The 13,321-nt window shown below is 38.5% G+C and overlaps 1 protein-coding gene across 1 annotated transcript; it reads right to left on the bottom strand.

Annotated features, from left to right (window-relative positions):
• Positions 1 to 679: 679 nt before the first annotated feature.
• On the bottom strand, positions 680 to 8,947 carry serpin-33 (serine protease inhibitor 33). Its single transcript, XM_089732527.1, has 8 exons — positions 8,852 to 8,947; positions 8,067 to 8,210; positions 5,961 to 6,164; positions 5,041 to 5,139; positions 4,491 to 4,631; positions 3,673 to 3,885; positions 2,110 to 2,266; positions 680 to 912 (listed from the first exon to the last, which is right to left on the bottom strand). The coding sequence occupies exons 1-8, from the start codon at positions 8,945 to 8,947 to the stop codon at positions 761 to 763; spliced, it is 1,206 nt and encodes a 401-aa protein (XP_089588653.1). The 3' UTR covers positions 680 to 760.
• Positions 8,948 to 13,321: the final 4,374 nt, after the last annotated feature.

The raw sequence follows: 13,321 nt of genomic DNA, 5'->3' as shown, positions 1-13,321 counted from the left end.
TTGATTTTTATTACACGATGTTATTCCTTCACCGTGGAAGTCAATCGTGAACATTTGTTGATTATGTATATACTTTTCATACCTTTGGAACCAGACAAGCATACGGCCTGCGCATTATACCTATGGCCAAGCAAAGACCAATTGCGAAATCTAGTTTGTAGAAGAAAATGTTCTAGCTCTCAGCAAACTCCATGCACTAAAATTAAAGGTACCGCTCCCGAAACATGTGGTATAAGTTGTAGAGATAACCGAAGTCCCGCCTATTCGTTTCTGTGCAAAGCTATTGCTTCTTACAGCTTACATAATATTGTTGTATTGCTATCAGTATATCGACTTTCATCAGCTTAAAATGGACTACGAAATTTATGTTGTGGCGTCTTCAGACTCCGTAACTTGACGTGTAGACTGCGATCGTATTTATCTTTCATAGGGCTTCAGTTCAGCAACACCAACTCCCATTAGCATGAACACGCTGGGCAGATTTAGTGTAGCAAAAGGCGTTTCAACTTTTCCATTTTTGATTTGCCAATTCTTCTTATCCGTGCAAATAAACATGAATGTATATTTGTCCTCTCGAGTTTCTAAGGGTTCGACAGTGTACAATTACAGTGTACGACTAGGTACAATTGTTGTTGGCATTTCAAGTAAAGTCTTTATTTTTATTTTTGACAAATAGGTTTGTGCATTTAGTAGTAGTTACACAATCGTGGTGGTGCTACAATTGTATTATCAAATTAAGGACAAGAGACAGAACATTTAATTAAGGTCCATAAAACACCCCATTAAACAAATCATGTTGGACGTTCTCGAGGGACAATGTGACCATGAAGTAAAATGGGCGGTCCAGGATAAATTCTAGTACGTTGATCCCGGGACCAAGCATGACTCGATCTTGGCTCATCATTTCAGGATCTGAAAACACATTAATGGTTGGTTTACAGAGATCATGGCAACTGTAAGGTATTAGAAATTGTGTAACGAATGGAGTACCTGTCAAGCTAGGGGTTTTTCCATTCCTATTTTTAATTCATATGAATTAAGCTAAGAAGCTTATGACCTATTTTTTTTTAACTTATGCTGATTGCTTTGGGAGGCTATACCAGCAAATTTCGCCCTAACGTGTAGGTGAGCTCACGGAGCTCAAACCGGAGTGTTGCTAACATTGGCCCTAACAAGAATGTGCTTCGCAGAATCTGCCACCGGATCGGAAGCGTAACCCTCTGAGAAGATCCGGCGAGAAACTCAGTGGGCTTTATGACCTGCGTGGCGTTAAATGGACAATGGAGCCCGTAGATATAGCAAGGTCAATCTCGTCGTCCAAATTATATTGATATTATGCAATTTATATTTTTTGGGTATTTGATATTTATAACATGATGTTATTCGTTTATCACACGGTAAAGTGTCAAAGTCGCTTTGACTAAAAATACAGAAAGAATCAAGAAAGACAAAAAAAAGGTGTCATTTTTATCTTTTTGGTATTTGAACATGTAAAGTGTAATATGAGTCTTCATAATATAAAAAGCAAATTATAGCACCAAAAAATGGTCGAAATAAAAAACATCAAAAGTGGAAACAGAAAAGTCCTCCCTTAAGGAAGCATTGCAATAGATATACTACTGGAGTTGTAACCTAAGGGCAGTTGATGTCAGGTCGGTCATAAAACTCATGCCAAATCGTAGGGTTTTGATTGGAAGTCATACAAGATAGCTACAGCATGATAAGAGGACATGGTGTGCAGAGCCCCTCTTCTTCTTCTTCATAGATCCCTCACTGCTGAGGATCGCGAACACATGTGATTTTTCTCCACAATGTTCGGTCATGGGTGGCACGGACCTCATGGTATAGACCAGGGGTTCCCAAACTTATTTTTCCTACTGCCCACTTTGAGAATAAGTTATTTTTTATCGCGCCCATTTTTTCACCATCCTTCCTTCCTAAATTGTTTCTTTTCTCTCTAGCTAAACTGAGCTCTCTAGGTAAACGCGTATCGCTTGATACGAGTTCACTGGGCCTTCGGGCCACGACAACCTTTATAACTATCATTATGAAATACTTATGTTGTTATATATCTGTTATATTATATTATTTATTTCTATGTCTGTTTACCTAAAGGAGATCTGTGCCTGGATACACCCATCTCGTCTAATTCCAAAAACAGCTTCTGCTTGACTTTGTTCACGAACATATTCTTTATTTTGCTGTTGCTTTTTAATATTGATTCAAAATTTAATGTAGTTTCATTGAAGATCTGGTTGACGCCTAGCTGTTGAGTTAAGCAGCAGTATTTTTCAAAACATATTATAGATTTAGCGTAAGATAGAAGGCTTATTATATATATACCTCGGCTCTGCTATCTCAAGCACTGGAGGATGTGGTGAAGAAATCAGACGACGATGCGCCATTACCAGGTCAGCAGTGGAACGGCTGGGAAAGATTTGGAAGGATAGGAGGATTACCAAGAAGACTAAGGTCAGATTGATGAAATGTCTTGTGTTTCCAATCTTTCTCTATGGAGCCGAAACCTGGTCTCTAAGATTGCAGGATCGCCGTAAAATCGATGCACTGGAGATGTGGTGCTGGAGACGCCTCCTGAAGATCCCATGGATGGCATTCCGCACCAATGCATCCATCCTCAAAGAACTCGCTATCAAAGACCGACTTTCGTCAACAGTGCAACTGAGGGTTTTAAAATTCTTTGGTCACATCTCCAGAAAAGAGCACTCGATGGAGAGACTGGTAGTCCAGGGCCAGGTGGAAGGCAGAAGATCACGCGGCCGCTCACCGACCCGCTGGACTGACCTAATAAAGAAGGCAACTGAGTCCACTATGGTCGAATGTACTCGTAACGCTTCGAACCGCCAGACTTGGAAGCGCATTGCCTGGAGGACGGTTGTTGGGAGCATGGGCGACCTAACAGGTCCTACTGCACATACAGCGTCAACGCAACCACGGCCACTCTGACAAGAGTGTCCGACTGAGAAGAAGAAGAAGGCTTATTTACTAGAGTTGGCGGATACCTGAAACGCTTTTAGGTTGTCGAGAGGAATTTTTACAAACCCAGTTTTCCATCACTGGGTAAGTCTGATGTGAGCTTAGCCCAAAATGCTATAGAGACAAACCTCTTAATCAATCCCGTCACCTTCGACTCGAGTTTGAATGACACCATCGATTATGTAACTATACTTGAGACCATAGAACTTATATCTCAAGGTGGGTGGCGCGTTTACGTTGTAGATGGCCATGGGCTCCAGTAACCACTTAGCAACATGTGAGCTGTGAACTCGTCCACCCAACTATGCAATAAAAAAATTTAAAACTCTACACGCAGAAGAGCCATTGTTAATTCCCTTATCATTCATCATTTGGAGTCTCTGAGTCTACGAAGGAACTCCGGTTTTTCCTGTTTTGTACTTTGTTACATGAGGAGGCGTATGTACTTTGAGGATTTTTGATGAAAGTATTAAAGTATTTTTTCCATTGTCTTACTAGTTAGACAAACATATGGTCGGCCTGACGTGGAGTAATTATGTCGCTACTTTCCTTTCGTACCTCGGAATTATTTATTTTAATGCAAAAGATTCTCCTAATTAAATATTTTACATTAGAAAATCATAAAAAAACACTTGTGAATAGATAGTCATGAAATTGTTCATTTTTTTATCTCCATACTTGTCGAAGAGGTTTAATCCAATCAATAGTTGTTTTAATCTTCATGCGTGGAAGACCTATCCTCATTCGAGTCCGAGTCATCATCTTTTTTATGTTCTTAACGAAGTTGGATTCTTTAGCCAGTTTCTCAAAAAGTCCCGGTAGACCTTTTTGATCATCTGGCATGATGTACGTAATAGATGTTCCAAAACTCCCGAGCGTAATGGTCAGTACCTAACGTAAATTTTTAAAATATAAGTCCTTTATTTATCAGGTTCTTTACTGATGGTACCGTATCATGAGAGCCCACCGTATAGGAGCCACCACTCTATGTATTTTTGCTGTGACGCTTCACGTAGGATAGGAGCTCGTAAAACAGTATTGCAACCTAGTTTGGAAGCGGACATTATTTACAATTCCATTGAGATTTCGATCGCGTAACGAGCTCAGGATGGGTGACGGTATTCACGTTGTGATGTTAATGGGATCCGGTGACACAGGTAGATTCATCCACATGTGAAGTTTGTACACATTTAACTTCTAGTGAAATTAGTCTACAAACACGAGATATTACTATACTTGAGTAACTATACTTGAGATTTTAGAACTTATATCTCAAGGTGGGTAGTGCAGCTACATTGTAGATGTCTATGGGCCCCAGTAACCGCTTAACACCAGGTGGGCTGTGAGCACGTTCATTGACCTAACCAATAAAAAATATATATTGAAACGTAAACAAAATCAAATCTATTCGAAATAAGTTGATTTGACTCATCAATAAAATTATTAATGTCCTTTTTTCTTGTTTAATATGTATTATGTTAAGATTTCCCACGTACACGTAAGTTGTTCAGTTTATCGTCGTAAAATAGAAATTCGTTGTGTTTCATCATCATTGGCGTTTTAGTAGTAGATTTATTCTGATAATGAAATATTTTGTCCGCAGTCATTCTGACATCGAATGGAAATTCCCATGTTGCCTGAAAATATATAAATGTTACAAGACCACCACAAGGGGTTTGTCAATTTGGTGGTAGGACCTCTTGTGAGTCCGCACGGGTAGGTACCACCACCCTGCTTATTTTTGCCGTGAAGCAGTAATGCGTTTCGGTTTGAAGGGTGGGGCAGCCGTTGTAACTATACTGAGACCTTAGAACTTATATCTCAAGGTGGGTGGTGCATTTACGTTATAGGTGTTTATGGGCTCCAGTAACCACTTAGCACCCAGGTGGGCTGTGAGCTCATCCACCCATCTAAGCAATAAATAAATAAACTTAATAAACCTCATTGAACCAAACGTGAGTATGTATGTACGAATACTTATCAGAATTAAAAAAGACCCGGCATGTGTAGTAAGTACAATAAAATAAAAGCTTGATAAAATCTTACCTTAAAATGAGCAACACTGATTAAAATCATTCTCGTCGACTGGTTGATGTCTCCATGGTCAAGGATTTCTCTGATTCTACTGTAAGTAGCTTTTTCTATCTGTTTCACAATTATAATAATAATATACCTAATATTATTTTTAACAAACTTACTGTGTACAAAATTACTATATATAAAATGTCTATAATTTGAAGTGACTTGAAAAAATTGTTGCTATCTGTCTAATAAAGGTTAACTGAATCATTTGTTATTGTTTTTCCAGCTTTGAACTTGTCAATGCAAACTCTTACGAGTCAATATTTAATGTTCAGGCAACAAACTCTTTCAGAATAAACCACAGTTTTGAACAAAACCGGCGAAACAACCTCAATCGGTTACATGGTCAATCTATTCCAAGCTAAGTAAAAAATTCAAGCCACCTATAGTCGAAACTGGTTTTAAATCAGCTTTAACATTCCATACCACCACAGTTGTGCTCGTGTATAGATCATAAAATGTAGGGAAAAAATTTAAAACACTCTTTTTTATTGCTTAGATGGGTGGACGAGCTCACAGCCTACCTGGTGTTAAGTAGTTACTGGAGCCCATAGACATCCACAACATAAATGCGCCACCCACCTTGAGATATAAATTCTAAGGTCTCAGTGTAGTTACAACGGCTGCCCCACCCTTCAAACGGAAACGCATTACTGCTTCACGGCAGAAATAAGCAGGGCGGTGGTACCTACCCGTGCAGACTCACAAGAGGTCCTACTACTAGTAATTACGCAAATTATAATTTTGCGAGTTTGGTTTTTATTACACGATGTTATTCCTTCACCGTGGAAGTCAATCGTTAACATTGTTGTGTACGTATTTCATTAGAAAAATTGGTACCCGCCTGAGATTCGAACACCGGTGCATCTTAAACTTAAACTTACCCAGCGGTTGATAAATGATATGGCACTAGACGGTGTATTGAAACCAACCCTATCCACTTGCACTCCATAAGCACTGCTTGAATTGGCTATGAATTTTGTTTCGAAGTCATCAGTATAGTTCACGTATATTTTATTGAACATCAAAAGATCTGACCATTTCAAAAAATCAAGTACCTCTTTAATGCCTGTGTAACAGGTTTTTATCTAAAAATAGTGAAGAAAGTAGAAAATCACTAATGTAAAAGTGCTCTCACTGGTTGCTATCAGTTTACTAGTATTATTTGAAGAGTGTTCGCTTAATAAACAAAATTCGACCTTATGTGTGTGAGTAATTATTCACTGAGCCTAAGATTAAGGTTCAACTTAAACATTTACTTTTCTCTTTTATCATTGATGATTTAAATAAAGAAAAATATTCTGAATACTTTTTTGGCAGCTCTGAAGCTTTTTTTTTTTTTTTTTACACATGAGATACACATGTGTGTGGGAGTTGAACCTCACTAAAAACTCCTGCAGCTCACAACCGGCGCCCTACCTCGGACCGGGCCGGAGCCCAGTCGGGGCTATTGAAACGACGGGACAGGGTTGACGCAGAGCAAATCACATCCATCCCACCGTCCCACGGACGCCGGACCGCCGCCAGCGACACGACCACCGGTTCCCTCGTTCAGCGGGCCGAGAGCCCGCTTTGATGGCGCCGCGTTACACCTTCCCCCAGAGCGGTCGGGGGAACGCGGTCTACCATCACCCGGCTTCCTACTGCGGGTGAGCGTGCAAAGCACGCCACCCCACGTCTGGGTCTCTCCCCGCACAAAACGGGTGGGACCCCTAGCTCTTAGGGGGCCAGGTCACGGATACGACCCCGGTCCCGACCCCCTGCTCGGCGGCGGCGGGTTTCTGCGTAGTGAGGAGAGCTTTGCCTCACTCGCCCCGCCGCCTCCTTCTGCGAGATGGTGCACTCGCAGAAGTCGAGCGTAGCCTTCCATGACTCATCGCCGCCAAGCATCGACGCCACGACGCCAGGCAGCGACAAGTCAGGTCCTATCTTTGCGACCAGGACACGGCGCTGCACCTCCCAAGCGGGGCAGACAGCGAGCGTATGCTCCGCCGTGTCCAGGTCGTGTTCACAATGGTGACACCTCGTCGTCGGCTCAGCCCCTATCCGGCGCAGGTACTTCCCGAAGCATCCGTGCCCGGTCAGCACCTGCACCAGACGAAAGGTGAGACGTCCTTCGCCACGATTCACCCAGTCATCAAAGACTGGGTAAACCGCCTAGCTCTGAAGCTTGCATTATCTTCTAAGCAAAAAAAAAATAAATTTTTTTTGGCAAATAGAATGAGACTATTGCATTTAACCGTATTGTCACAGTCTATTGTAATAAATAAATAAAGATAACTTTTGCTTTGAATCAGACCTTATAATTACGACGTGAGGCTGAATTCTCAAATGCCTCAGAAATACAGGTATTTTTAAATTAAAATTTACAAGTAGTTTTTTTTATTGCCCTTGTAGGTAGACGAGAATACGGTCCACCTGATGGTGAGTGGTTACCGTCGCCCATAGACGTCAGCAATCTGCAAGCGCAGAGCCAAGCCGCTGCCTACCGTTAATGCTACTTATAGGCTTCATTTCGCGTTCATAGTTGTCATTTTTTTAATACGCTTTGATTAGCTTCAGACGTACGTATGTTTGTAACGGAATCTTTAAACATGATTTTGACCCCCTTCAAAACGTCGGATTAACTCGATAAGAACCGATGACAATTCAATATTTGAAAAAATATTGAAAAAATTAAAATTCAACTAAAATATAGATAATAAATTTGAATTAAAAATAGTGTAAGAAAAATGGTTTTATTGTAAAAAAGCGTTTAATTTTTTATTTATTTATTATAATTATTTTTGTTCAATTTTTTAGTTGGATTTTCTATAAAATAGTATTTTGTTAGTTTTTTTAAACTATTATTTATTTATTTATTTATTTTTGTCGTTTCGAATTATTTGCAGTTTTTGAGTTGACAAATAGTTTTAATTATGTCTATATTATAAATGTATCATTATTATGCGTCAGGAGTTAGTAAAGTGGCTCTGAAAGTATATAATTACCATGAAATCTGATTTGTATCCCAAAGCTGACAGTAGTTCCGTTTTTGCATCGTCTTTAGCCACAGACGCGAGTTTACACAATGAAAACCTTAGTGGCAACGTCGAGACTATCATGTTTTCATTTTTACTCTGTTTCAATGCGTCCTGAAATGATAAAAAAATTACCTATTAAAATGATTGATTTTACAAAATTCGTGGAAAAGAAGTACTATGAAAATCCCGAATAAAAATAATTTCTATTTATAGTATAACTAGTATTATGTATATGTCGATGTTTACTTTATACGCGACATTTATATTTGTAATTAAGGGTGCGTTTTATTTGCTATTAGAATCAATAGTTCGATGCTTTTAATTGAACTTCAATTAATAATTACCCTATTCAAATAGCTGAAGAAGTTTTCTTGTTATGACGTCCAAATTTTGAAACTCTAAATGGCTCTGGTGTGAATTTGCAGAAATGTCGCTTTAACCAAATGGCTTTATATCCCTCGATATTATTTATTATAGTTCACGGCGTTATCTGATATTAGGTAGTTATGGGGACTAAACAAACATCACAACTTGAATATCAGATTGAGACAGAGTGAAAAGTCTTCAAGAAATGGCGAGTGAAATGGTGGGTGGCGCATTTACGTTGTAGATGTCTATGGGCTCCAGTAACCACTTAACACCACGTGGGCTGTGAGCTCGTCCACCCATTTAAGCAATAAAAAAAGTATTGGCTCAATGCACCCTACTACAAGCAATTACTCAAATTATAAAATAATATATACTATAATTACCAACGCAAGTCTGCTCTCCAAATAATTAGTGACTGTAAACCTTTGCTGACAACGCACGAAATCTAAACTTAAAATGAATACTAAAATCAATACCATTGTTTAGTTACAGAAAACATTATATCGCGAAATAAAAATGTAAGCGTTCATATAACTTTATTGTTTTATTTGAAAAGAATGTAGCCCATAAATGTGTAGAAAATTGTATATGCATGTACACACAACCATACATATCCACGCATGCACACACACAGATACTGTGTTTTTATTGATAATAATAATAATTTTATTTCCTAACTAGCGGCCCGCTCCGGCTCCGCTCGGGTCTTGAACAAAAATTTCAACGATATTTGACGTTGTTTTATTTTTTTAAATAAAACAACTCTTATTGCTGCATAACTATAATAGTTAGACATATGTTGTCGCAACATTTTTTGTAAATAATAATGTTTTCTACAAAGTCGTAGTACATTATTTTATTTTATCATCGATAGATTTCGCAGCGTACGCGCTATAAATAATATTTTAGGTAATTTTTTTACACCTTGGGGTTACACTATTGGAGTTTTTAAAAAAAGATTATAGTCTATGTCACTCGGGAATAGTGTAGCTTCCAAACGGTGAAATAATTTTTCAAATCGGTTCAGTAGTTTCGGAGCCTGTTCAATACAAACAAACAAATCGTTCCTCTTCATAATATTAGTATAGAAGTATAGATATTCATTTCTTACAAATGAAGTGGTGATTTTTTGATTAACTAGAGGTCCCGTAGTAGTCGAAATTCGACTTTAATTAATTGGAATTGTATAATAAGTTTGTACACTATTATGATTGTATTTTATACTTCTATAATCACAAATCTCGGGCTACACTATAAAAAAATATTAATAAAGACAAACAATATTTAATCTATTCTCAATTTGACCACAGACGTCAAGAACAAAAGTTTGACAATAAATGGTATGCATGCGTGTCTGCGTCAAATACATGGTATTTAGTGTGTGTAATGTTTTCTTTATTGATTTAATGTAAGTTTTATGCATTATTAAAAAAAATATTAGTATTGTGCACTTCTTCTCTATATTCTCTATAAATGTGGAAAATTTCATACTCCTCCGTCCGTGCAATTTTCGTGAAAAGGGATACAACGTTTTTGCTTCACGTATTAATATTATATAGATTTAGTTCACAGTCCATCTTGTGTTAAAAGAGACATCACAGTGTAAAGAGCTGATACGTGAAGTCGAAGTCGGTAGTGTACTTCGGTTGCACTGAGACGACTGAAACAGAATACATATCCACTTCGCGGCAGAAATAAGCAGAGTGTAAGCAACCTTCGCGACCCAACCAGTCATGCTACAATTTTATAAGTTTTAGGATTTTTTTTTTTATTATCTAATATTAGTAAATTTCTCCATTCTTTGTGTTAGGACTTTACAGTTGTCCGCAGTACAATCCTGGCAGTCGCATCGCTTAATAGAATATAACTGACCTTTTTTGAGTCCACAAGTCTTTGAAAATGTGAGAAATACAATTAAATATGTGTGGCTTAAATGGATTCCGATGTGTAAATTATTGTGATTTGATAAAGAAAAACCTATTTTTACATAATCTTTTAGAAGAAATGTAATATTAATCAAGATATTATACAAAATTAAATAATGTGTGAAATAGGATATTTCTACTTAAGGTATTTTTTTTTTCTTTTTTTTATTGCTTAGATGGGTGGACGAGCTCACAGTCTACCTGGTTTTAAGTGGTTACTGGAGCCCATAGACATCTACAACGTAAACGCACCATTCACCTTGAGATACAAGTTCTAAAGTCTCAGTATAGTTACAACGGCTGCCCCACCCTTCAAACTGAAACGCATTACAGCTTCACGGCAGAAATAGGCAGGGCGGTGGTACCTATCCGCGCGGACTCACAAGTGGTCCTACCACCAGTAATTACGCAAATTATAATTTTGCGGGTTTGATTTTTATTACACGATGTTATTCCTTCTCCGTGGAAGTCAGTTGTGAACATTTGTTGAACACGTAATTCATTAGAAAAATTGGTACCCGCCTGCGGGATTCGAACACCGTTGCATCGCTTCAACATGAATGCACCGGACGCCTTATACTTTCGCCACGACGACTTCTAAAAGGTATGTAATATTGACGAATTTTGTTTTTCAAATAGCCGTTATCAAATATTATAAAAGCTTCTATAAACTTAAAAGTAAATCAATGTGTATAATACATTTGAGTGATATGCAAATACTTTCAGATTTAGAATTACGGAGAAAGAAACGATAAGACGGCTATCGATTCGAGTGGATAATGTGTCCGGATCGCGCCTTTGACGGGTGAATCAAATAAGTTTCATGAGAGAATGGTAATAAAATTGAGCGCGCAAGCACAGATGTAGCGGTAGATTTATAGCTGATTAGGTTTGAGATACAATCGGAGCTTAAAAGAACTAAACAATAATAGATTATGCAAAGGCTTGGGGATGGCTTCGGGCTTTTTTATAGCCTGGCAGAGGATCGAACGCTTGAAGTTTCTTCCCATTTAGACCATATATGTTACAATGCGACTTTGTCCGATGTGAAGTTGTGAACTCCATTTTAATTGGCATTGCTGAAGTCCATGGACGATGGCAACCACTCACCATCAGGTGGGGTGTATGCTCATCTGCCTACAAAGGCAATAAAAAAAAAAAAAACAATGGCTATCCTACTCTTCCAAGTTGAATGCAAGACTTATTCTCTACAAAGCTACCCAAGACGGGGGTACGGGCTCACGGGCTCACGCGTATTATCACTGAAGATAGAATAGATAAAGGAATAAGAACGGGATAAGGAGAGATTTTCGAAGATAATCTCAGGATGTTGCTAATAAGGATACCCATGGTGGAGACGTAATAGCTTGTGTAGGCCAGCCAGACTCCTATCTGTAGAATTGACTTGTGTCCAAAATACTCCCGTATAATAATTTGCGTTTCAGTTTTATGGGTTTGGCTGCTCTGACTCCAATATTGAGACTGTCTCTTTCTGTTCTTTAATCTTAAATATAAAATGTTGTCATTGTAGTATCTATGGACTCCAGTAATCGCTTCACACCATCTAGGTCGCTCAAAGCTCATCACATTTACGTCACTAAATTTATAGAAATGGAACCGTAACATTTTTGATCTGGAATTTTCTACTAAATTATAGGGACTGAAGATAAACGAAACAAGATCTGTGTGTTTCTGTCTCTTTTGCTTAGACCCGGAAATATTTAGCCAGTGAGTTGATTTATTGTGTTTGATTTAGTGTAGGCAGCGGCTTGGCTCTGCCCCTGGCATTGCTGAAGTCCACGGGCGACGGTAACCACTCACCATCAGGTGAGTATGCTCGTATGCCTACAAGGGCATTAAAAATAAAAAAATAAAAATTTGTCGCTCTCACTGTGATCAAGGCCGTTTCCAGTCCTCGCCGCTCGCTCGCTTACACATTCGTCGAACTGCATCCAATATGTTTCCTAGAATATTGTCTTTAACAGCTCCATTATACGAGGATAGATTGTTCGCAGACGGTCGGAAAGAACACTTCGGTGTATAGTGAATATAGTGTTTACTTACAAACTTATTGAAAGTATGTTGTTTCAGTGCGATATTATGTTCATCCAAGTTTTATGAAAGGAACTGTAATTAATCTTGTACCTTTTAATTATTTAGCAGATATTTCGAGAATACTAAATTCTGATGGGACGTGTAATCGTTTCTTTATATCATGGATGGGTCCACTAAGACGGTCCATCTTGTGTTAAGTGGTTACCGCTATTCATACATTGTAACGTCTTTGTTGGCAACCACCTAGAGACAGTTGAAGTCTCGTGGGAACGCGACTGTTCCACCTTTGAAACCGAAACGCATGACTACTTCACGACAGAAATAAGTCTGATGTCGGTAGCTACGAACGTGCGGTAAATACGATTTATGCGTAAAGATTTGCGCAATATTTTCAAAATCAAAATTTTTGCATACTTTTCTAAGCATCGCGTTTTGTTTGAAGTGCTCACTGAGCCCAGCTAAAGCATCAAAGTGTTTACGGTCAGTGACAGATATTTTTGAAATGACATTTTTGTAAGCCTTTTGGGAGCTGTTTCTATTTTCATACGACGAACCACGGTCCACTAGATTTTATGTGGATATTGGAGCCGTCGTGCAGATACCCAAATTAGCAGCTACCCTACTCCGAAACAGGAGCGGGTTAATACACCGCTTTGGTGGTTTTGAACGATAGCATAAGCACTATGTTAGCCGCGAGCTGCTTGGGTATGACGGGGCTTATTTTCAGGTGAGCAGTACGCTCTTCTGCCTACAATGGCAACAAAAAAATATTAATTAGTTAAGATGGTACTTAAATGTACAGTATGTAGTGTCACCAAGTGGACAACATGCTTGTCTGTTGTTGGTGTAAAAAAGAGTTAATATTATTAAATC

The sequence above is a fragment of the Bombyx mandarina genome, chromosome 13, assembly GCF_030267445.1.
Source record: "Bombyx mandarina strain Sakado chromosome 13, ASM3026744v2".
Classification (NCBI taxonomy): Eukaryota; Metazoa; Arthropoda; class Insecta; order Lepidoptera; family Bombycidae; genus Bombyx; species Bombyx mandarina.
This window is presented reverse-complemented; position numbering and strand designations above follow the sequence as displayed.

Bases quoted from the DNA above. Each gene is read 5' to 3' on its own strand.
- serpin-33 (XM_089732527.1), bottom strand. From the start codon at position 8,947: ATGGTATTGATTTTAGTATTCATTTTAAGTTTAGATTTCGTGCGTTGT. The intron at 4,632-5,040 runs GTAAGATTTTAT...ATATATTTTCAG, and splicing joins TCAGTGTTGCTCATTTTAAG to GCAACATGGGAATTTCCATT. The intron at 3,886-4,490 runs GTACGTGGGAAA...AATTTACGTTAG, and splicing joins ATAAACTGAACAACTTACGT to GTACTGACCATTACGCTCGG.